General features: G+C 43.0%; 1 protein-coding gene and 1 long non-coding RNA gene across 5 annotated transcripts in view; one reads left to right on the top strand and one right to left on the bottom strand.

Moving 5' to 3' along the window:
* LOC103306789 (uncharacterized) overlaps window positions 1-21,732 on the bottom strand; it is a 50,075-nt gene that overhangs the window by 19,640 nt on the left and 8,703 nt on the right. For 2 of the 3 annotated variants that reach the window (XR_010599596.1, XR_010599597.1), the window contains exons 2-3: window positions 1,009-1,107; window positions 330-483 (exon numbers count right to left, since the gene is read on the bottom strand). This is a non-coding gene — a long non-coding RNA (uncharacterized LOC103306789). Of the gene's footprint in view, window positions 1-329; window positions 484-1,008; window positions 1,108-13,408; window positions 13,849-21,732 lie in introns of those variants that run through there. The other variant, XR_509685.4, reaches the window with a different exon arrangement.
* Window positions 1-21,732, top strand: part of CEP85L (centrosomal protein 85 like) — a 193,651-nt gene that overhangs the window by 169,714 nt on the left and 2,205 nt on the right. For both annotated transcript variants that reach the window (XM_008175924.4, XM_042847658.2), the window contains one exon: window positions 15,530-15,597. In XM_008175924.4, coding sequence (XP_008174146.3) covers window positions 15,530-15,597 — 68 coding nt within the window. The remainder of the gene's footprint in view (window positions 1-15,529; window positions 15,598-21,732) is intronic.

Genomic DNA, 21,732 nt, shown 5'->3' with positions numbered 1-21,732 from the left:
ACTCAAAGAATTATGTGGGGCTATTTGCATAGACCCAACTACATTCTCAATGTCTGACTTTCACACAATAATATTAAAGAACAAAAATAAAAACAGTTTGAGTGATAACCAATAATAATATAAAAACTGCTGGAAACCACCACACTCTGATATGTACAACTGCCTATGTGGCATGGCAGTTGAGCTGCACAGAGCAGACTCCGTGCTAGTTTGGTTCAGAGTTTTGTCTTAGACCTGGGCTACACTAGGAGGGGGGGGTCGAACTAAGATACGTAACTTTAGCTATGCTATTTGCGTAGCTGAAGTGGAAGTATCTTAGTTTGACTTACCTGGCTGTCCTTACGGCGGCGAATCGACCACCGCGGCTCCCCTGTTGACTCCGCTTACTGCTAGAGTACAGGCGTCGATTCAGGGATCAATTTATTGTGTCTAGACGAGATGTGATAAGTCAATCCCCGATCCGGCGGGTAGTATAGATGTACCCTTAGAAAGTCCAAAACAAAGAACCACATTCTAGCCTCAGATACAGATTGCCCTGCAGTTCCATCAGTTATACACACAATCCCATAAAGGGCAGAATGAGGTTACAAATGATACAGCTTTTCTTATCTTTCTGGCTGCTTACATTTTTCACTAACTTCTCTTTGGAACCCTAGCTGTAGAAATCCAGTCTGCTAATTAAAATTTGCATGCAGATACTGAATATAGCTGGTTACTTTAAATATCTGCCAATACCAGGCAATCCATTGCCCCTTACTTGAAGCACACTACTGATCTCCCAAGGAGTCATTTCACACACTATGATCACTAACACAGCGGGTGCAGTTACATCATCAAACTAGCAGGAGGTTAATAAAGCTCCTCATGAAGAACAAACAAAAGGTTGCTCAGAGGAAATTAAATGTGTAGGTCGTACGGTGTATAGTATATGACTGGCTACAGCTATGAAGCTGTACATAGAATTGTTTTGGTGAGCTAAGATGGGAAACATCAAACCTATTTACATACCTTTGCACACAATAGAAATGGTAGATCGTGGATTTGGATTTGATTCTGTTCTCAGGGACTCCAGTGGGAGCAGCAGAAAAAAAATCCTAATTTCAGTTACTGGAGAAAGAAACAGAGAATTTGCACCAGAAACAAGGCAGACCTATGAACAGGAAACTAAACCACTTTCTCCGATGGCCTAAGAATTCCTTACACGTTAATCCCAATAGTATATTTATAGAAAGCACTACCATCTTTTTAATAAATTTTAAAAAAATATCACTGACATTTTTTTGGTTCAGGCTACCTCCTACAATATTGATTCCATGATGACACAAATTAATTGCTATGCTCCTTTCCATGACTTCTGTATTTATTATTTCAGTACTGTAGCAACATTATATTACAGAAATCAATTTGAGAGATTTGAACAGGTAATATGGGTAATACATTACTTTATGGTCATTCTGTAGACCATTTAATCATATCCACAATCATTAACTTAACAAATGTGCTTTACATGACAACACCTTCACTCAGACAATTTTTTTTTAATTCAGTATACTCCTAAAGGTATATAAATTAGGCTCATTGGAGTTAGGGATGGAAAAGACCTATTCATCTCTCTGAGTTCATTCATTTATAATGGTAGGATATATAGGAGTTGCCAAAATGACCAAAGTTCTATGTAGTCCAGGATCACCAGCAATGGCCATAATTTCTTTTGGCCCCTTAAATTTGTGTCTCTTCTATGATCAATAGGTGTTTTATTTGTGTCTGTCAGCAGACGGTCCCACAAGTGCCCTACCTTGCCAAAGGGTCCTAAGTAGTGTAGGTACTAAGCTCGCCAATTTCATCTCAGGGGCTAGGAACTGTTTCACCTCGCAGGATTGTTTGAGAATTGTGCACAACTCGTATAAAAGACTCAAATGGTCCAAGTACACAGAGAAAAAAAGTCAGGCTAAAGACCAACAAACAAAAGCTATAGTATCTAGCCTTACACTTTGCTAAAGCTGAGCCACAAAGGCATGATAGATTTTAATTACCGGAACAAAGCCACCCCACATTTTGACCAGAATGCATTTTTTCACTCCCGTCTGAGTCTTCTGGCTGCCCAGTCTGTTAGAGACAGAGTTTTGGTTCTTTGTCCCCTGCTCCTGTTAACCGGAGTTTTTTCAACACAAAGCTCTTGGTAACTTTTACTCTATGCGAGGTGGTGTCAGGAAATAAATCAGGGCGATACGGCCGTCCGACCGATAGATGGCGGCACAAACAGGACAACACAAGAGTGCTTTCACTTAAAGCTAAACTTCACTTAGTCTCAAGCTCTTACACACGTCCGCAACAAGATTAGTAAAACACCCCCAACCCTTGATAATTACTGAAGCTGAGTGTGGCTCTCAGGTGACACAGCGGCAGGCTTCCGGTGGGGACCGCAAGATGTATCCAAAGGGAGAGTCCAACTATCTCAAACTTTTCCCCCTTATTTATACATTAGTAATAGAATGACATGTCCCGTAAAGAAAACTTGTTAAATAAGCAGTTTCAATGGTCAAGCAAGAGGTTCCTTCTGATTATTGATTAACCAGGTGTGGGTTTTTCCAGAGTTGGCCACCTTGAGACCCCAACAGACATTCCTGGGGCACATCCTGCTCTTTTAAAATGCACGTATCAGCAACTTCAACACAATTCTTATCAGGAAGGACGTGGGGCCAAGCTGCCCTTTCTGTGACACCCCAAACCCCTTCCCCTCATGTCTTGGTCAAGCTAAGACTGCTGAATAGGCTGCTTTTAACAATAAGCCATAGTGGTTTCAGGCACTTTACTGGTTTGCCAAAATCTCCCTGTACACTCCCATCAAGGAGTTTTGTACGTTTCAGGTTTCTTTGATTATGGTACATCTTCATAGCAGTCTCACCACCTCCTCTCAGGGTAGTGGTCTGTTCGGTCTGTTCCCATATCCATTCAGGACTGTACTCCATGGTTTGGCTAAATAGCTGAGGGCCAACAACTAGCCTAACCACACTCAAGGGCAGCCAAGAATTCTCTCCGCTGCAGGAGATTCCTTGGGTGGCACAGTACAGCATAGGACAGACAGTAGTGGAGGAGTGCATTGTGCTCTGCTTAATCCTCTGCTAGTAAAGTGGTCCCTATGGCTGTCCTTAGATGATTGTAAAATTATATAAGTGCCTGGTATAGACAAAAGGTGGCCCAGGTTGGTCAGAAAAGTCTTAAAGCCACCTTTTCTCCTCTACCCTCAGGCCCCTCTCCTACCTTCCAATGAAGACGGAATATCAGTGCTTGTTCTTTCGCATCTGATCACCCCCAATATCGCTTTGATGGTATATTCACACAACTGGAAGTGTTCAGCTCACATCTGCAGCCCTCTTAGCATCTGAGTGAAGGGCTGCTTGTTGTCTTCTTTGCATCTGTGGCTAACATAGCAGGACTCAGTTCCTACACTGTTGGCTTACTAATAATTTTATGTCCAATAGAAATGACTGGCACATTCAAGCCATTACTTCACAAATGGTCGTAACAGTTCTATCAAAACCCTCCCTGGAAAATTATTACAAAAAAACCAAACACTTGCCCCAAGGGGATGTTTTTTCTGCACTCAGGCAGATGCTGGCGGGCTTGTGCCCTGACTCATGAGGATTTATATCTTTTATTAAAAAAAATGTTAAGCTAGTACCACTCAAGGACCATGTCCCTCCTGCCTAGAGGTCTGCTAAGCAATGAAACATTATGAAGTGATTTAGCTTGATGGCATAATCTGACTGGCTCTGAGATGTGCTATACTACATAATACCATGACAGTCCGTTCATTAGTGACATTATCTTCCATTAATCAGTCCATGAAAGAGTGAAGACAAGTAATGGGATGGTTAGTTTAATTATTGTTTAAACATTTAATTAAAACTGATTATATCAGCCTTGAACATTTCTAGCCTCCCACTCAAACTTAGCCACCCTGGTAAGAAGTGAGCAACAGTATTTTTGCATTTGAGGTAGAAGAGTTTCAGAGGATTCTGTTTGCAGCATTCAAGACCATGTCTGAGGTGGAAAAAAGCCTTCAAGACAATGGATGTGGCTCAGTCTAAGCCATCATGGTGTGCAGCACAAAAGTTGATATGTCAGCAACAGCTGTTTGTGTGATGAGGCAGGGGGGCTGAAGACTTTAAAGCTTTTCTCAGATTTAAAAAGAAAATTGTTTGCTTGAAATCCTGGCTTTGCAGAAAATACTGGATTCTCCCCCAAGCTGCTGCTGTTGCTGTTACTGTTACTCCAGCTTTGAAGGTCAGCACATAGAACAGCTTGAAATAGTTGATTGTCTGAACAGCACAAGGCTTAAAAGATCCTACCAGGCCATAAAACCCAGATGTCTGTTCATAATGATTTTAAAATAGAGAACAAAATAATTAAATTTAAAATAAATCCTGTATTAAAAAAATAGGGAGCAAATTAAAGCCTAAACATTCTGCTGTGACCTACACCGCATGTAGCTCTATTCATTTCATTATGGTTATATACCTGGTAAACCAGGACAGAATTTGGCATAAACACATCTCTTGTTTTGGGCTTTTAGGTTTCTGTCATGGGTTATTTTTCTGTGTATCCACCCACTGTGCACGAAGGAGAAATAATTCTATGATGAAGTATGATGAGTTACATACTTTAACTAACTCTAACATGTCAGCTAACAGGGTGAGGGAGAGTAGCGAATGATAAATGTGAACCCATTTAATAGAGATTGCGTACTTCTGAAAGTTGCTTTGCTCTCCCCTTCTCTCTATCTATTTACATGCCACACTTTACCGTAGCATCGGAATACCTTGCTGTCCTGTTGTTCAGGAGTTTTGACTGCGATTGGCAGAGAGCTGATGTCCTGGTGCCTTTCCCCCATATTTCCACCTGCTAAACTTTTTTTTTTTTTTTTTTTTTAGAAAAATGTAAAGCTAGAAATGCATTAAATACTTTCCTAATACTACCTTTCTATGTCAACTGTTGGTGCTGCTGACTAATGCTGGGTCACAAGGGCCATTGGTCTGATCTACTATGGCAACGACTATGTCCCCAAACAATTGCTGGCGTGCCACAACGATGACATGATTGCAAATACGACAGGATGTGTTCCCCAAGCCCATCTCGCTATTAAGATGTGGTCCACCCTATGAAAATAAGTCTGAGAACCCTTGTTCTTTATATATATTAATTAAATAATAATTTCAGCCTCTTTCTAAGCTTATGGCATAGCTGGGGTGACGATCTCCTGAGCCACTCTATTCAGCTTTTAAGAGAACAAATAAATATTCTGCATAAGGAGATCTCAAAAAAGCTGAATGAAAAATCCCCATTTTTAGCAGTCTGAGAATCGAAGGACCAAACTGCCATGAAGACTAAACTAACCATCCCTCCTGTGCTGTGCAGAAATCTGGACCAAACAGTGTAGTATCTAGGTGCTAGATAAGCACTGACAACCTCTCTCTCTTCATGGGTATTAGAAATTAATTTAATTTTTTTCATTGATTTTATTTTTTGCAACAGAAATGCCCACAGCTTCCATCAATGAAATGACTGGCTCAGAATATATATTAAATTATACTATTGGAAAAAACTTCTTATACCATTGGATAAGTCTTGTTGGGGCAGGTGGGACTCATCAGTTTTAGCAGGCGACACACCTAGGAAGAGTAAATATTGCCTGTGTACAAGAGACCAAATGGAAAGGTTGCAAAGCCAAGATACCGATAGAGGTTACAAAATTCAGGATGTTCAACCTTCTGAAAGGACATTGGCATTATTATGGATGAAACCGTGCAGAGGCATAGGATCCTGGTTACCAGAATGTCAGACCAACTGCTAGCTGTAAAACTGTGTTGGGAAGAGGTAACTATCCATACAGTATGTGGGAAGAGGATCAAAAAGGTAAAAGAGGAGTGTTTTGATGAGTTGTTGTGCCTTACCGAAAACATACCACCCAATCAGAAGGTAATTATTGGAGCAGATCTCTATACTACCACTTAGGTAGATGTAAGTTACATCACTCAGTGGTGTAAAAAAACCCACTCCTCTGAGCAACATAACTTCGACTTAACAGAGTCTTATTGTGTCTTCACTCACACTGATTTAGTGCGGTAGTGAAAACAAGCCCCTAAATGCATATGTTGGAACTGTGAAGGTGGATATGAAAGTCTATGGAGGGCACGGCCTTGGAACTAGAAACTTAGAGGGGGAAATAATCCTATAGCCTTGTCCATTGCAAACACTCTTTCAGAAGAGGGAAAGCCATCTCATAAGGTATGCGGGTAGAGGACACAAGTCCTAAATTGAGTTTCTTTTAATAATAATAAGAGAGATCAGGGATAATCAATTGTAAGATAATAGTTGGCAAGTGCATTGTGAGACAGGACAGACTTTTCCTTGTGGTTTTCAGAATGCAGAGACTTTGGAAGCACCTGAACCCCTGGGCACTGGAAAAGCCTAAGTGGTGGAAACTTAGATGAGAATGAAAAAAATCTTCATCCAATTAAGGAGTAACGTGTAGACTTCCTGACTGCACGTGGACGACAACTGGTTCAAACTCAAGTCAACTTTGCTGGAAGTGGCATACGAAATCCTAGAAATTAAACCAATGCCGAAAAGGATAAGAGAGTAGATTTGGTGGCGAATCCACTGAGGGAAAAAAAGGTAACCTTCAAATAAAAATGGCAGGCCAGTAGCTGTGATAAGATGGCATATACAGGAGCCAAAAAGGAGGCCAAAAGAGGTGTTGTGACAGCTAAAAGTCTAGGCTGTGATGACTATATAACCCACTAGGAGGATATGAGGGAGAAAAGACCATCTAGAGACTCACCAAGTCAAAAAAGAAAATGAGGAAGGATATGAAAGTTTGCTTACATTAAAAATGAATATGGCATATTGCAAACAAATGGTGAATCAATGTTTGGAGTGATAATTTTGAAAGAGTGATGATGAGAATGAGGAGAACCCAAGGAAACCAAACTGGTGCATGGCAGATAAAGGAAGAGGTTACAGAGGCACTTAAGCATCTAGGCCAAATGAAGTACCACAGGATGTGGTGAAGTCATTGAGAAAGGAAGAAATCAAGTATCTTACAAGTTGTTGAAAGGTATTCTTCAGAAAAGGACAATGCCAGATGAACGGTGTAAAAGGTTGGTGCTGCCTATTTTTAAACACAAAAAAGATATTACACAGTGTGCTAATTATCATCCAATTAAGCTGATGTCCCATGCAATGAAAGTATGGGAGAAGATTACTGAAGAGCATCTACGTAGAACTGTTGAAATTTGGAAGGATCAGTATGGATTCATGCTAGGAAGAGCACAACTGATGCCATATTTGCATTATGGATCCTCTGAGAGGTTTATAGAAAAGAGATGGCAACCGGGTATGGTCTTTGTGAACCTGCAGAAGGTGTATTATCATGTACCAAGAGAACTAGTTTAGCGGGATTTCTGATGGAGAGGTGTGCCAGGAAGATATATCCATCTTATCCAGCATATGTATGATGGAGTGACTACTGCAGTCAAAACTAAATGGGGCTACAGTTAGAGAATTTCCAGTTAACGTTGGCCCGCATCAGGGGAAAGTGTTGTTTTTTGTTTGCAGTTGTCATGGATGCGATAAGTGAGACTATACAAAGGGAAACACCTTGGAACATGCTGTTCACTGATGACTTAGTCAAATATATGAGGAAAATTAAGACCCTGCAAGCCAGTGGCAACATACTTCTGAGTGGCTGGACTTTGAGTGAACATTGGTAAGACGAAGCCTATGATAACAGAGAGGAGGACTCACTATATAGGATATCACAGGCAGAGAGCTTAGAAGAGAGTGAAAGAATTTAAATACCTAGGATCAATTGTTGCTGATGATGCTGTTCTCCTGAGTGATGTCAAGCATCATACAAAAGCTGTGTGGTTCAAATGGAGGGAGCTGACTCCAGCTCTCTGTGACAAACAAATGCCTACAAAGTTAAAAGGAAGAGTAAAAAACTGTAATTTGACCCATCTTAACATTTGGAACAGAGACTTGGCCAGCCATACGAAAGGAACATAAGAAAGGCCATACCGGGTCAGACCAAAGGTCCATCTAGCCCAGTATCCTGTCTACTGACAGTGGCCAATGCCAGGTGCCCCAGAGGGAGTGAACCTAACAGGCAAAGATCAAGTGATCTCTCTCCTGCCATCCATCTCCACCCTCTGACAGACAGAGACTAGGGACACCATTCCTACCCGTCCTGGCTAATAACCATTAATGGACTTAACCACCATGAATTTATCCAGTTCTCTTTTAAACTCTGTTATAGTCCTAGCCTTCACAACCTCCTCAGGTAAGGAGTTCCACAAGTTGACTGTGCGCTGCGTGAAGAAGAACTTCCTTTTATTTGTTTTAAACCTGCTGCCTATTAATTTCATTTGATGACCCCTAGTTCTTGTATTATGGGAATAAGTAAATAACTTTTCCTTATCCACTTTCTCCACATCACTCATGATTTTATATACCTCTATCATATCCCCCCTTAGTCTCCTCTTTTCCAAGCTGAAGAGTCCTAGCCTCTTTAATCTCTCCTCATATGGGACCCGTTCCACAGCCTTAATCATTTAAGTTGCCCTTTTCTGAACCTTTTCTAGTGCCAGTATATCTTTTTTGAGATGAGGAGACCACATCTGTACGCAGTATTCGAGATGAGGGCGTACCATAGATTTATATAAGGGCAATAATATATTCTCAGTCTTATTCTCTATCCCCTTTTTAATGATTCCTAACATCCTGTTTGCTTTTTTGACCGCCTCTGCACAGTGCGTGGACATTTTCAGAGAACTATCCACGATGACTCCAAGATCTTTTTCCTGACTTGTTGTAGCTAAATTAGCCCCCATCATATTGTATGTACAGTTGGGGTTATTTTTTCCAATGTGCATTACTTTACATTTATCCACATGAAATTTCATTTGCCATTTTGTTGCCCAATCACTTAGTTTTGTGAGATCTTTTTGAAGTTCTTCAGTGTGCTTTGGTCTTAACTATCTTTAGCAGTTTAGTATCATCTGCAAACTTTGCCACCTCACTGTTTACCCCTTTCTCCAGATCATTTATGAAAAAGTTGAATAGGATCGGTCCGAGGACTGACCCTTGGGGAACACCACTAGTTACCCCTCTTGTCAAGGCTGGATCCCCACTTTGAACTTTAGGGTACAAATGTAGGGGCCTGCATGAAAACTTCTAAGCTTAACTACCAGCTTAGCTCTGGTTCCGCTGCCACCATTTCAATTTTTCCCTCCCTGGGAAGCCTTGAAAAACCTTCACCAATTCCCTGGTGAATACAGTTCCAACCCCCCCTGGGATCTACAACAAGGAGAAATTAACCATCCCCCCTCCTTCCTCCCACCAACTCCTGGTGAATCAAGATCCAAACCCCTTGGATCTTAAAACAAGGAAAAATCAATCAGGTTCTAAAAAGAAAGCTTTTAATTAAAGAAAAAAAGGTAAAAATCATCTCTGTAAAATCAGTATGGAAATTAACCTTACAGGATAATCAAACTTAAAGAGCTTAGAGGACTCCCCTCTAGTCTCAGGTTCAAAGTACAGCAAACAAAGATAAACACTCTAGTAAAAGGTACATTTACAAGTTGAGAAAACAAAGGAAAACTAACACGCCTTGCCTGGCTATTTACTTACAAGTTTGAAATAGGAGAGACTTGTTTAGAAAGATGTGGAGAACCTGGATTGATGTCTGGTCCCTCTCAGTCCCGAGAACGAACACACTCCCAAACAAAGAACACAAACAAAAGCCTTCCCCCCCCCCCCCCCCCCCCCCCCAAGATTTGAAAGTATCTTGTCCCCTTATTGGTCCTTTAGGTCAGATGCCAGCCAGGTTACCTGAGCTTCTTAATCCTTTACAGGGAAAAGGATTTTGGAGTCTCTGGCCAGGAGGGATTTTATAGTACTGTACACAGGACAGCTGTTACCCTTCCCTTTATAGTTATGACACCTCTCCATTCTGAGAATTTACCGTTAATTCCTACTCTTTGTTCCCTATCTTTTAGCCAGTTCTCAATCCATGAAAGGACCTTTCCTTTTATCCCATGGCAGCTTAATTTACGTAAGAGTCTTTGGTGAGGGACCTTGTCAAAGGCTTTCTGGAAATCTAAGTACACTATGTCCACTGGATCCCCCTTGTCCACATGTTTGTTGACCCCTTCAAAGAATTCTAATAGATTAGTAAGACACGATTTCCCTTTACAGAAACCATGTTAACTACTGCTCAACAGTTTGTTTTTCTATGTGTCGGACAATTTTATTCTTAACTATTATTTTGACTAAGTTTCCTGGTACAGACGTTAGACTTACCGGTCTGTAATTGCCGGGATCACCTCTAGAGCCCTTTTTAAATATTGGCATTACATTAGCTAACTTCCAGTCATTGGGTACAGAAACTGATTTAAAGGACAGGTTACAACCTTAGTTAACAGTTTCGCAACTTCACATTTGAGTTCTTTCAGAACTCTTGGGTGAATGCCATCTGGTCCCGGTGACTTGTTAATGTTAAGTTTATCAATTAATTCCAAAACCTCCTCTCGTGACACTTCAATCTGTGACAGTTCCTCAGATTTGTCACCTACAAAAGCCGGCTCAGGTTTGGGAATCTCCCTAACATCCTCAGCCGTGAAGACTGAAGCAAAGGATCCATTTAGTTTCTCCGCAATGACTTTATTGTCTTTAAGCGCTCCTTTTGTATCTCGATCATCAAGGGGCCCCACTGGTTGTTTAGCAGGCTTCATGCTTCTGATATACTTAAACATTTTGTTATTACCTTTGGAGTTTTTGGCTAGCCGTTCTTCAAACTCCTCTTTGGCTTTTCTTATTACATTCTTGCACTTAATTTGGCAGTGTTTATGCTCCTTTCTATTTGCTTCACTAGGAATTGACTTCCACTTTTTAAAGGAAGTCTTTTTATCTCTCACTGCTTCTTTTACATGGTTGTTAAGCCACGGTGGCTCTTTTTTAGTTCTTTTACTGTGTTTCTTAATTTGGGGTATACATTGCAGTTGCGCCTCTATTATAGTGTCTTTAAAAAGCGCCCACGCAGCTTGCAGCGATTTCACTTTAGTCACTGTACTTTTTAACTTCTGTTTAACTAACCCCCTCATTTTTGCATACTTCCCCCTTTTGAAATTAAATGCCACAGTGTTGGGCTGTTGAGATGGTCTTCCCACCACAGGGATGTTGAATGCTATTGTATTATGGTCACTATTTCCAAGCGGTCCTGCTATAGTTACCTCTTGGACCAGCTTCTGCGCTCCACTCAGGACTAAATCTAGAGTTGCCTCTCCCTTTGTGGGTTCCCGTACCAGCTGCTCCATGAAGCAGTCATTTAAAGTATTGAGAAATTTTATCTCTGCATTTCGTCCTGAAGTGAAATGTTCCCAGTCAATATGGGGATAATTGAAATCCCCCGCTAGTATTGAGTTCTTAATTTTGATAGCCTCTCTAATTTCCCTTAGCATTTCATCATCACTATCACCGTCCTGGTCAGGTGGTCGATAATAGATCCCTAATGTTATATTCTTATTAGAGCATGAAATTTCTATCCATAGAGATTCTATGGAACATGCGGATTTGCTTAAGATTTTTACTTCATTTGATTGTACATTTTCTTTCACATATAGTGCCACTCCCCCCCCCGCATCGCACAACCTGTTCTGTCCTTCTGATAAATTTTGTACCCTGGAATGATTGTGTCCCATTGATTGCTCTCAGTCCACCTGGTTTCTGTGATGCCTATTATATCAATATCCTCCTTTATCACAAGGCACTCTAGTTCACCCATCCTATTATTTAGACTCTTAGCATTTGTGTACAAGCACTTTAAAAACTTGTCACTGTTTATTTGTCTGCCCTTTTCTGATGTGTCAGATTCTTTTTTATGTGAATGTTTATCATCTGATCTGGCCCCTACTTTATCCTCTTCCATCCTCTGTTCCTGACTATAACCTCCTAAGAGAAGTCTCTGTCCGATCCACATGCTCCTCTGCAGCAGTCGGCTTTCCCCCCCATCTCCTAGTTTAAAAACTGCTCTACAACCTTTTTAATGTTTAGTGCCAGCAGTCTGGTTCCACTTTGGTTTAGGTGGAGCCCATCCTTCCTGTATAGGCTCCCCCCATTCCAGAAGTTTCCCCAGTTCCTAATGAATGTAAACCCCTCCTCTCTACACCATCGTCTTATCCACGCATTGAGACTCTGAAGCTCTGCCTGCCTACCTGGCCCTGCGCGTGGATCTGGGAGCATTTCTGAGAATGCCACCATAGAGGTCCTGGATTTCAGTCTCTTCCCGAGCAGCCTAAATTTGGCCTCCAGGACATCTCTCCTACCCTTCCCTATGTCATTGGTACCTACATGTACCACGACCACCAGCTCCTCCCCAGCACTACACATAAGTTGTCTAGTTGCCTTAAGAGATCCGCAACCTTCGCGCCAGGCAGGCAAGTCACCATACGGTTCTCCCGGTCATCACAAACCAGCAATCTACGTTTCTAATGATTGAATCTCCCAATACTAACACCTGCCTTTTCCTAGCAACTGGAGTTCCCTCCCCCGGAGAGGTAACCTCAGTGCGAGAGGCAACCCCAGCACCGCCTGGAAGGAGGGTCCCAACTGTGGGAAGGTTTCCCTCTGCTCCCATTGACTACTCTGCTTCCCTGGGCCTTTCATCCTCCTCAACAGCACAGGGGCTGTCTGACCAGAGGTGGGACAATTCTACAGTGTCCTGGAAAGCCTCATCAACATACCTCTCTGCCTCCCTTAGCTCCTCCAGTTCCGCCATCCTTGCCTCCAAAGTCCATACGTGGTCTCTGAGGGCCAGGAGCTCCTTGCACCGAATGCACACATACACCACTGCCCACAGGGCAGGTAATCATACATGCTACACTGAGTGCAATAAACTGGATAGCCCCCACTCTGCAGCTGGGCTTCTGCCTGCATTGTCTCCTAGTTAATGAAGGGGTTGTTTAAAGCAAGAAGTTTTGAATGTAGTTTGGTTTATAGGTTTTAAGGGGAATAAAGGGTATAAGATAGAACCGGCTAGGGACCCGCGCTCCCTTCCTGCTCCCCTTCCAAACTCCCTTGCAAAACTCCCTGTTAGCAGCCCCTGGTTGCTTGTGTGCTGCTTTATAAAGCCCTGGCCTGGGTGAATGCCCCGCCCTCTGATTAAGGCTCAGCCAATTACCAGAGGCTTCTAGCCTTCAGACCTTCCTTGGAAGCTCACAGCTTCCAACTGCCAGCCACAGCACACAGTCCTTCAAACAACCAAACAAACAGACTAACAAACACAAGCTCAGCACACAGCAAGTAACCTCCAAACACAAACAAACACACACTACAGACAGTCACTTACCCCAAGGGTCCTGTATTTGCTCCTCCTTCACCTGGAGAACTCCCTTGTGAAACTCCCTGTTAGCAGCCCCTGTTCGCAAAAAGTATGCTTTCCGTCATGGAAATGAAGATGTTGATAGGAAACAAAACTAGAGGGTAAGTGGCCAAATGTGGACAGCTCCAATGTATGACAAGTTGAAGGAGGCTAGGCTACAATGGTAAAGGCATATCCATCAGAGAGCTATGTTGATAGGATAGCTATGGATTGTGGATGGAAGATGACCCAATATCAGACCAAAGATTTGGTACATCAGTGGACCTCAGAAAGAGGTATCTGCATGACAGTCTAGCATACAATAATGAGTTTTGAAAGAAGGCTATATAAAAGCGGCTAACCCCAAATAAGGAAATGGCTAGAAAGAAGAAGAAACCGCCCTTGGAAGATGCCATTTGCCAAAGCAACAGACCAAGTCAGAGACTTTGATCAAATGTGGCTCCCTTCTACCAATCATCTCAGAGGAAAAACTGCTTGGACCAATGGTGGAGTCCATTACTCTCCCCTAAATAAGTGAGAAATTATACTGCACTACATTGAATCTAAATGGGTCTTCAGCTAGCTCTGCCCCCTTGGGCTGGGATGCAATTAGTTAGTCACACCCAGATGCAAAGCATCACTCTACTTGCTTTCCCCCCTTCTCTAGAAGGGGGGTGTCACCCCATCACACAGTACTGCAGTTTTATCAGTAGAAGACAACATGATCACACACTTGACTGAGACAATCCATCTTGTAGAGGGCAATGATATGAACTGTGGGAGACCAGTCAGGGAAATGTTGTGTATTAGCTAATCTAAGGATGGGCTCCAATTTCAAAATTCTGATTTGTATTTCAAATGCCTTAGCATTTGGGAGTGTTTAGAACTGAGGTTTTGAGTCAGGCCCACCTTTGAACCCGACTGCAGCTTTATCATCACTTACTAAAATGGGCAAGAGTATTTGGAAGTTGACAAGGAAGGGTTGGATTCACAAAAGGACTTGAGGCACCTAAATCCCAGAAGCAAGTCCCAGTGGGATTCAGAAACCCTGCACTCAGCTGCCCTCTGAACTCTGTAGGTTCCTAAAATTGCTTGGTGTCTAAATTTTTGCAGTAAAAGTTCTCTGTGGGGAGTGGCCTAGGACCCCCATTGGTGCTGGGGGTAGGGGCCGCAGGGTGGCATGCAGCCTGGTACCCTTGCTGTTGTTGAACAGGGTTGGCAGGGCTGGCAGGCTCCCTACCCAGCTCCGCATGTCCCTGCAGCACCTAGGGGGAGGGAAGGTCACGGGAGGCTCCCCGTGCTGCCCCCACCACAAGCTCCAGCTCTGCAGCTCCCATTGGCCAAGGGACATGTTGGCCACTCCCTGGGAGCCCCCCCACCCCGAGGTAAGCGCTGGCCTGCACCCAAACCCCATGCCCAATCCCTGAGCCCCCTCCCACATCCAAACTGCCCCTCCCAGCAGCCAGTGCTGCTGGCCCAGGGGCTGCCTGATCTACTTGGGCTGCTGACCCAAAGCCAGCTGCACTGGCCACTGCAGAAGTCCTGGAATCTGTGCATGCCATGACCTCCATGACAGATACCACAGCCTTGACCATGGTGCACAACAACTCCGTTAGTTTTTGTCACGTGTTACATTTTCTTGAACTGCCAGAAACAAACGTTGTCAGCGTTGTTTGATTTTTGCCTTCTTTTTCACATGAAGCAGGGATGTTTCAGCTTCAAAGGGTTCAGCATTGCTCCGATGCTGTTTGCATATCTCAGCTCTGTATTACACAGTTTACATTTAATGGTGTCTTCTGTTATTTTTGTGAAATGATTCTAGGCATTAATCCTTTTCGATCGCTCCATCTTCACTATGGAAGAGTAGTTACCAAAAATCGCGATAACCTACATGATGTTGTTTGAAGGTTTAACGCTACCAAAGTGTGATGTCAGTTCCATAGCAACGGTCCTAACGCTATGAAATGGTATTGCTGTGGCATTTTTAATGTGCACATTGGTAAAATAATTTCGACACTGTAATACCTAATCTGTTTTAAAAGTTTACTGAATACATTAATGGTAAGACTGATGCTTATCGGCTAACCGTTTAATATTTTACATCCCTAGCGTCCAAGGAGACCGGACACTGCACAGAGAAACACTGCCCAGAGACGTGACTTAAGGGAGGATCTGAAGTAAGCCCCATAGTTGCAGAGCTCTCTCCCATCCAGCTTCTTCGTCCTGGCATGGTGGACGGCCATGTTGGCTGGTGCCAGGTGGAGGCCCAACGACTTTGTGGCCCCACAAATAAGGTGTATATGAATAAGGAGATGCAGGGAAAAGTGCAGCCAAAACTTGAGGAGGAGCAGCTGGAAAAGGGGCTGCAACCTGGCACACTTGATATAAATATGTGCCAGGGTCTCCCTCTCACCACAGAAGGAGCAGGTGTCAGGAGAGGTTGTGAACTGCACCAAGTACACACCTGTGCTTACAGCTCTATGAAGGAGCCCCTCAACTATTATCACCAGAGAAGGTTTGCAGCTGAAAATCTCAAGCAGAGGGAAGTGCCTTACAGTAGCCTGGACTTAGATGCCTACCTCTGAGAGGGGGCAGGGCTTGGCACACCATGCTCGGCTTGGCACAGCCTATTAGCTAGTTTAGGTGACAAACCATCTAGCACCCCATTCTGAGGCACCTCTCCCTCCCCATTCACTGTAAAGAGAGCTAGGCAACAAACTCTGGCTTTGTGATTTTCTAGACCCCTAGAAGTTAGATGTGGTGACGCACAGTGACACCATGCCTAAATCTCTTTGTGAATCTAGCCCACAGAGGAAAACTTGTCATTTTCCCTCTAGGTACAGTACGTTGTTTCAAATTTAAAAAAAAAAAAAAAAACAGGGAAATAATATTGATCACCTTAGATCTGACATTAATTTGCCAATAAGTATTACACGGACATCAATATCATTACAAATATGGGAATGAAACAGGACTCTGGTTAAGCATGGATGCAACTTACTTTGCATTAATATTAAAACATTGTTTCTTTAAAACAAAAAAAGATTAAATTGGGAAAAGATGGCCAGAGGACAGTTGTTAAAAACTCATCATATTAAATTCAAGTGGAAATAAAATGAATTCATCAGGGGAATAAAGACTGAATGTCAGAACAATACCAGATATCCCCTTGCGCTAAGAAAATCTAAACTTCTTGCCTGTGCTTCATAGAGCTTCATAATTCAAAGAGAAGAAAGTACATTCCCTCAAAGTCTTTTTAACAAGCAGATCCTATTCTTTTTCCAAAGGGAGATCAGGGAATGGCTAGAGAAGTTTCATCAAAAGCTTTGCTAACTCACAGCCAAACTGTTTGATACCTTAGCAAAATCTCTCATTCCTATAGGCTTCACTAAGACTCACAGAGAGCTCCAAAGACATAGGCCATAATCAGATGCCCCCTGTCACTGAGGAAGACAGCAGCCATTAATGAATATGTTTGGGGGAGGGAAGAGGAGGGATGAGAACAGAGAAAAACATATCTGAAAGTCCCAGAGTGAAACTATATAAGTTATGGCCCAATTTTGACAAGCCTGGGCCACTCTGATGAATGTATATGGATGCGGCAATGAACCTGCACCTTGTCTCTCCATATGAATGCACAGCTACCATTGCATTGTGCAAATATTAGCACATGTCAAGGCAGAGGTTTATGACTAAGTGCATAAACATTTGAAATATAGCCCTATAAATGCAGTAGCTGTATGTACATCACTTATTGCTCAGTAAAGTATAATGCAGTGTATGACCTGCAAAGTGGGAGCCTATTAAGTCTGGGGCACCATAAGCATGAGAGAGAACGTGGCATTATCATACTTCGGATGAGGTAATTCTCAGTGCTATCATCAATAATTAGGGCCCTACCAAATTCACAGCCATGGAAAACGCATCATGGACGGTGAAATCTGGTCTCCCCCTATGAAATCTGGTCTTTTGTGTGCTTTTACCTTGTACTATGTAGGTTTCACGTAGGAGACCAGCGTTTCTCAAATTGGGGGTCCTGACCCAAAAGGGAGTTGCAGGGGGGGGTTGCAGTATTGTCACCCGTACTTCTACACTGCCTTCAGAGCTGGTTGGCCGGAGAGTGGCAACTGCTGGCCGAGCATCCAGCTCTGAAAGCGGCGCCCCGCCAGCAGCAGCACAGAAGTAAGAGAGGCAATACCATACTACGCCATCCTTACTTCTGCACTGCTGCTGCTGGCGGCAGCGCTGCCTTCAGAGCAGGGTGCCTGGCCAACAACTGCCGATCTCCAGCTATCCAAGTCTGAAGGCAGCGCTGCTGCCAGCAGCAGCACAGAAGTAAGGGTAGCAGTACCGCAACCCCCCTTACAATAACCTTGCGACCCCCCCCCCCCCACACACACACACACACAACTCCTTTTTGGGTCAAGACTCCTACAATTTCAACACTGAAAATTCAGATTTAAATAGCTGAAATCATGAAATTTAGGATTTTTTAAATCCTTTGACCAAACTGGACTGGGAATTTGGTAGGGCCCTATCAATAATAGTCACACATCCTCTAAAAGAGCTTCAGAGAGGGCACCTGGAGTGCATGGAAACATGCCTCTTGAAAAGGGACTTTCACACTGAGGCAAACTTGAAAAATCATTTAAACAATTTCCTTTGACTGTAATTTTCTGTCTCTACTTTCTTCTCACAGCAGATCTGGCTGTTTAAGGGTGTTGTTCTTCCTCATACTGCAGGTTCTTATTGTGGTTAAGTCTCTAGTTAAGCAAGACCCTCTTTAGTGATGGGCAGTCTCAAAAGATTTGGCAAAGCAGTCTGAATAAACATCTTGGGAAATTTAAACCCTTATTTAAAACAAAGCCCTCTGATGTTTGGAGCCTATGAGCAACTTGCAGCCATTCCAACCTCTCCACAATTGATTCTTAGGCTTTGATCCTCTAATAGGCTCCTGGTGCTCACTGGCCCTCTCTCCCATGAACGTCCCCCACAAGCCCTCACTCTTTCACAAGATATCGTCCCCCTTGTATTCCTTGGACAGGCTCCTAGTGATTATTCCAATTAATTCCAAGTAGCATGAGAGAATTCTGCTAAAAGTTTATCAAGATTCCTTGCTTCCTGTAAACCTTATTTCCTGTTCATGATTCCCCATTTCAGACCCCAAGAAACTACCCAGCACACAGTCCAGCTTCTTAGACTCTACAGTATGGGAATGATTAGAGGACCTTTAAGTAATTAATTTATCACTACAAATAATTTAGTCTAGTGATTGCCATGTCAGCTAAATTATTCACGTGATCACTGATCTGGTTACTCCAAAAGCTATTCTATTTCTCTTGCAAGAAGTAGTGTTTATAAATTAGCCATTGGTCTTAGATCTAATTTACCACCATGAGAACAGCTGCAAGCTTGCTTACCCTGACACTAATACATTTGTACAACCAAACCAGTTGTCAAGCCTGTAACCCTTCCCATTAGAATCACAGAATATCACGGTTGGAAAGGACCTCAGGAGGTCATCTAGTCCAACCCCCTGCTCAAAGCAAGACCAATCCCCAACTAAATCATCCCAGCCAGGGCTTTGTCAAGCCGGACCTTAAAAACCTCTAAGGAAGGAGATTCCACCACCTCCCTAGGGAACCCATTCCAGTGCTTCACCACCCTCCTAGTGAAAAAGTTTTTCCTAATATCCAACCTGAACCTCCCCCACTGCAACTTGAGACCATTACTCCTTGTTCTGTCATCTGGTACCACTGAGAACAATCTAGATCCATCCTCTTTGGAACCCCCTTTCAGGTAGTTGAAAGCAGCTATCAAATCCCCCCTCATTCTTCTCTTCTGCAGACTAAACAATCCCAGTTTCCTCAGCCTCTCCTCATAAGTCATGTGCTCCAGCCCCCTAATCATTTTTGTTGCCCTCCACTGGACTCTTTCCAATTTTTCCACATCCTTCTTGCAGCGTAGGGCCCAAAACTGGACACAGTATTCCAGATGAGGCCTCACCAATGCTGAATAAAGGGGAATGATTACGTCCCTCGATCTGCTGGCAATGCTCCTACTTATATAGCCCAAAATGCCGTTAGCCTTCTTGGCAAGAAGGGCACACTGTTGACTCCTATCCAGCTTCTCATCCACTGTAACCTCTAGGTCCTTTTCTGCAGAACTGCTGCCTAGCCACTCGGTCCCTAGTCAGTAGTAGTGTGTGGGATTCTTCCGTCCTAAGTGCAGGACTCTGCACTTGTCCTTGTTGAACCTCATCAGATTTCTTTTGGCCCAATCCTCTAATTTGTCTAGGTCCCTCTGTATCCTATCCCTACCCTCTAGTGTATCCACCACGCCTCCCAGTTTAGTATCATCTGCAAACTTGCTGAGGGTGCAATCCATGCCACCCTCCAGATCACTAATGAAGATATTGAACAAAACCGGCCCCAGGACTGACCCTTGTGGCACTCCACTTGATACCGGCTGCCAACTAGACATCTGATACTGATCTCTGATACAAGGCATAAAAGACCAGACCTACATAAATAAAGCCTCTTTATGATAAGAAGAAATCAACAGCTGAACAGTTATTGGGGTCAATAGTAAAATTCCCATGGAATTCAGAGGGAATATGGTTAGTCCTTTTATCAAGGAGAAGAAGAGAAGTGAGTGATTCATATGCTTATCATCAATTTTTAATTTATAAAGACACTGAGAATGATCAGATTTGGACAAGTTCCTTACAAGAAAGTGCTGCAGTATCCTATAGTGAAGGTCCATGCTGGTACCTTGCAGCAGGGATAATGCAGTATTTTGGGCCATTACAGCTTGTTGAATTAAAGTGTGTGTAATGAGATTAGTTTGCAATATTGCAATGCTAGGCATTTAGTAACGGATGTCTATTGACAGATCACCGCCCCTGCGATAAAACCAACAGGCGGAAACTCAGAGAGAGTAGATCCCCTTAACTTGTGCAGCTGAGGGATGGGATTTGCCAGTCTGAGGAGAAGGCCACCCCCAAATTGGTGTATCCCAGAGGATCCATGAGAGGCCGGAGCCATGCACACACAGGCTGTATGATTCTGGAAGCTACCCTCCATCCTGGCTCCATCACACCAGTGCTATCAACTATTCCCACCTGCTTAAATAACCCCAGAATGTGGGGTGCCTCCACAGAAAGGATAAATTAGTCCCAATCTGTATCGCCTTTCCCAGGGATTTTTCTTGAGCGGCAATAATTCCACCCCTCAAGTCTTGCGCCCTCCCATTTCCCCTCCCTGGGCCAGCCATTCTCTATGAATGGAAAGGTAATTATTCAGGCAAATGTGCTGATTATGGCAATTCACATCCTTTTCTTTGTATAGTTGGATTTACAAGAACGTGAATATTGCATATGCTAATATTTGGGTAACTGACTCCATCTCACTAGATTTTTAGGGCCCTCTTATGAGAGACAGGATAAAGAACACCGATGAACTACAGAGAAGAGTTCTTTCCATGGGAAAGAGTAAGTTGCTCTGTTCTTTGAGAAAAGTCAACAGTTGTGTTGAATTACCCAGATTTCTCTCTTTTAAAATATGCATGAGGCTTTAATCTTTTCTGAGACAAGATTGAGGTTCAGAGCAACCGGAGATGACCCGTAACTGTTGATAATGGGGGGGACAAAGTGAGGGCAGCAGCTTCAGCTGATGTTACTGAGCATGCTCAGTACACGCCAAGCAGCAACTCGTGCGGGGGGGAGGGAGGGAGACATGACCCTGTGTGCCCTCTCATGCGTCACCTGATGGAGCAACCCAGGTATCTTTATACTAAGAGACATTCGACTTGTGTCATGTGAAGATATTTATAAAGTAAAGTAATCTACACACTAAACAAAGTAGTCACTGCAAAGCACAATCAAAACCAAAAGATTAAGTACTTTGATAGCTAATCAAGTTCATACAATATTTCACAATCTTCCGATCTTCAAAAAAGATGCTAAAAACAGTAATAAATTTCAGAAGTTTAGTTAAAAACCAAGTATAAATTACTACACAATAAGTAAACAAACTCTTCAACATGGATGTTACTGGCAATCTCCAAACTCCATTGTTCTCAGAGTTTAGGACTGGGAGACAGGAATTTCAGATTTCTCAACGAAGTTCTCACCGTAATAATGTCTGAGGTCTTGCACTTGGAGTCATAACTCCACTGAATTCAATGGAGTTACTCCACATTTACACCTGCGTAATGGAGTGAGGTTCTGGTATCTTGCTAAATTAATAAGGCAATTTTTAAACTCACAGTAGTGCCATATTTTATAAAATAACTTGTTCGAGGCATAGCAC

Source organism: Chrysemys picta, chromosome 3, assembly GCF_011386835.1.
Source record: "Chrysemys picta bellii isolate R12L10 chromosome 3, ASM1138683v2, whole genome shotgun sequence".
Classification (NCBI taxonomy): Eukaryota; Metazoa; Chordata; order Testudines; family Emydidae; genus Chrysemys; species Chrysemys picta.
This window is presented reverse-complemented; position numbering and strand designations above follow the sequence as displayed.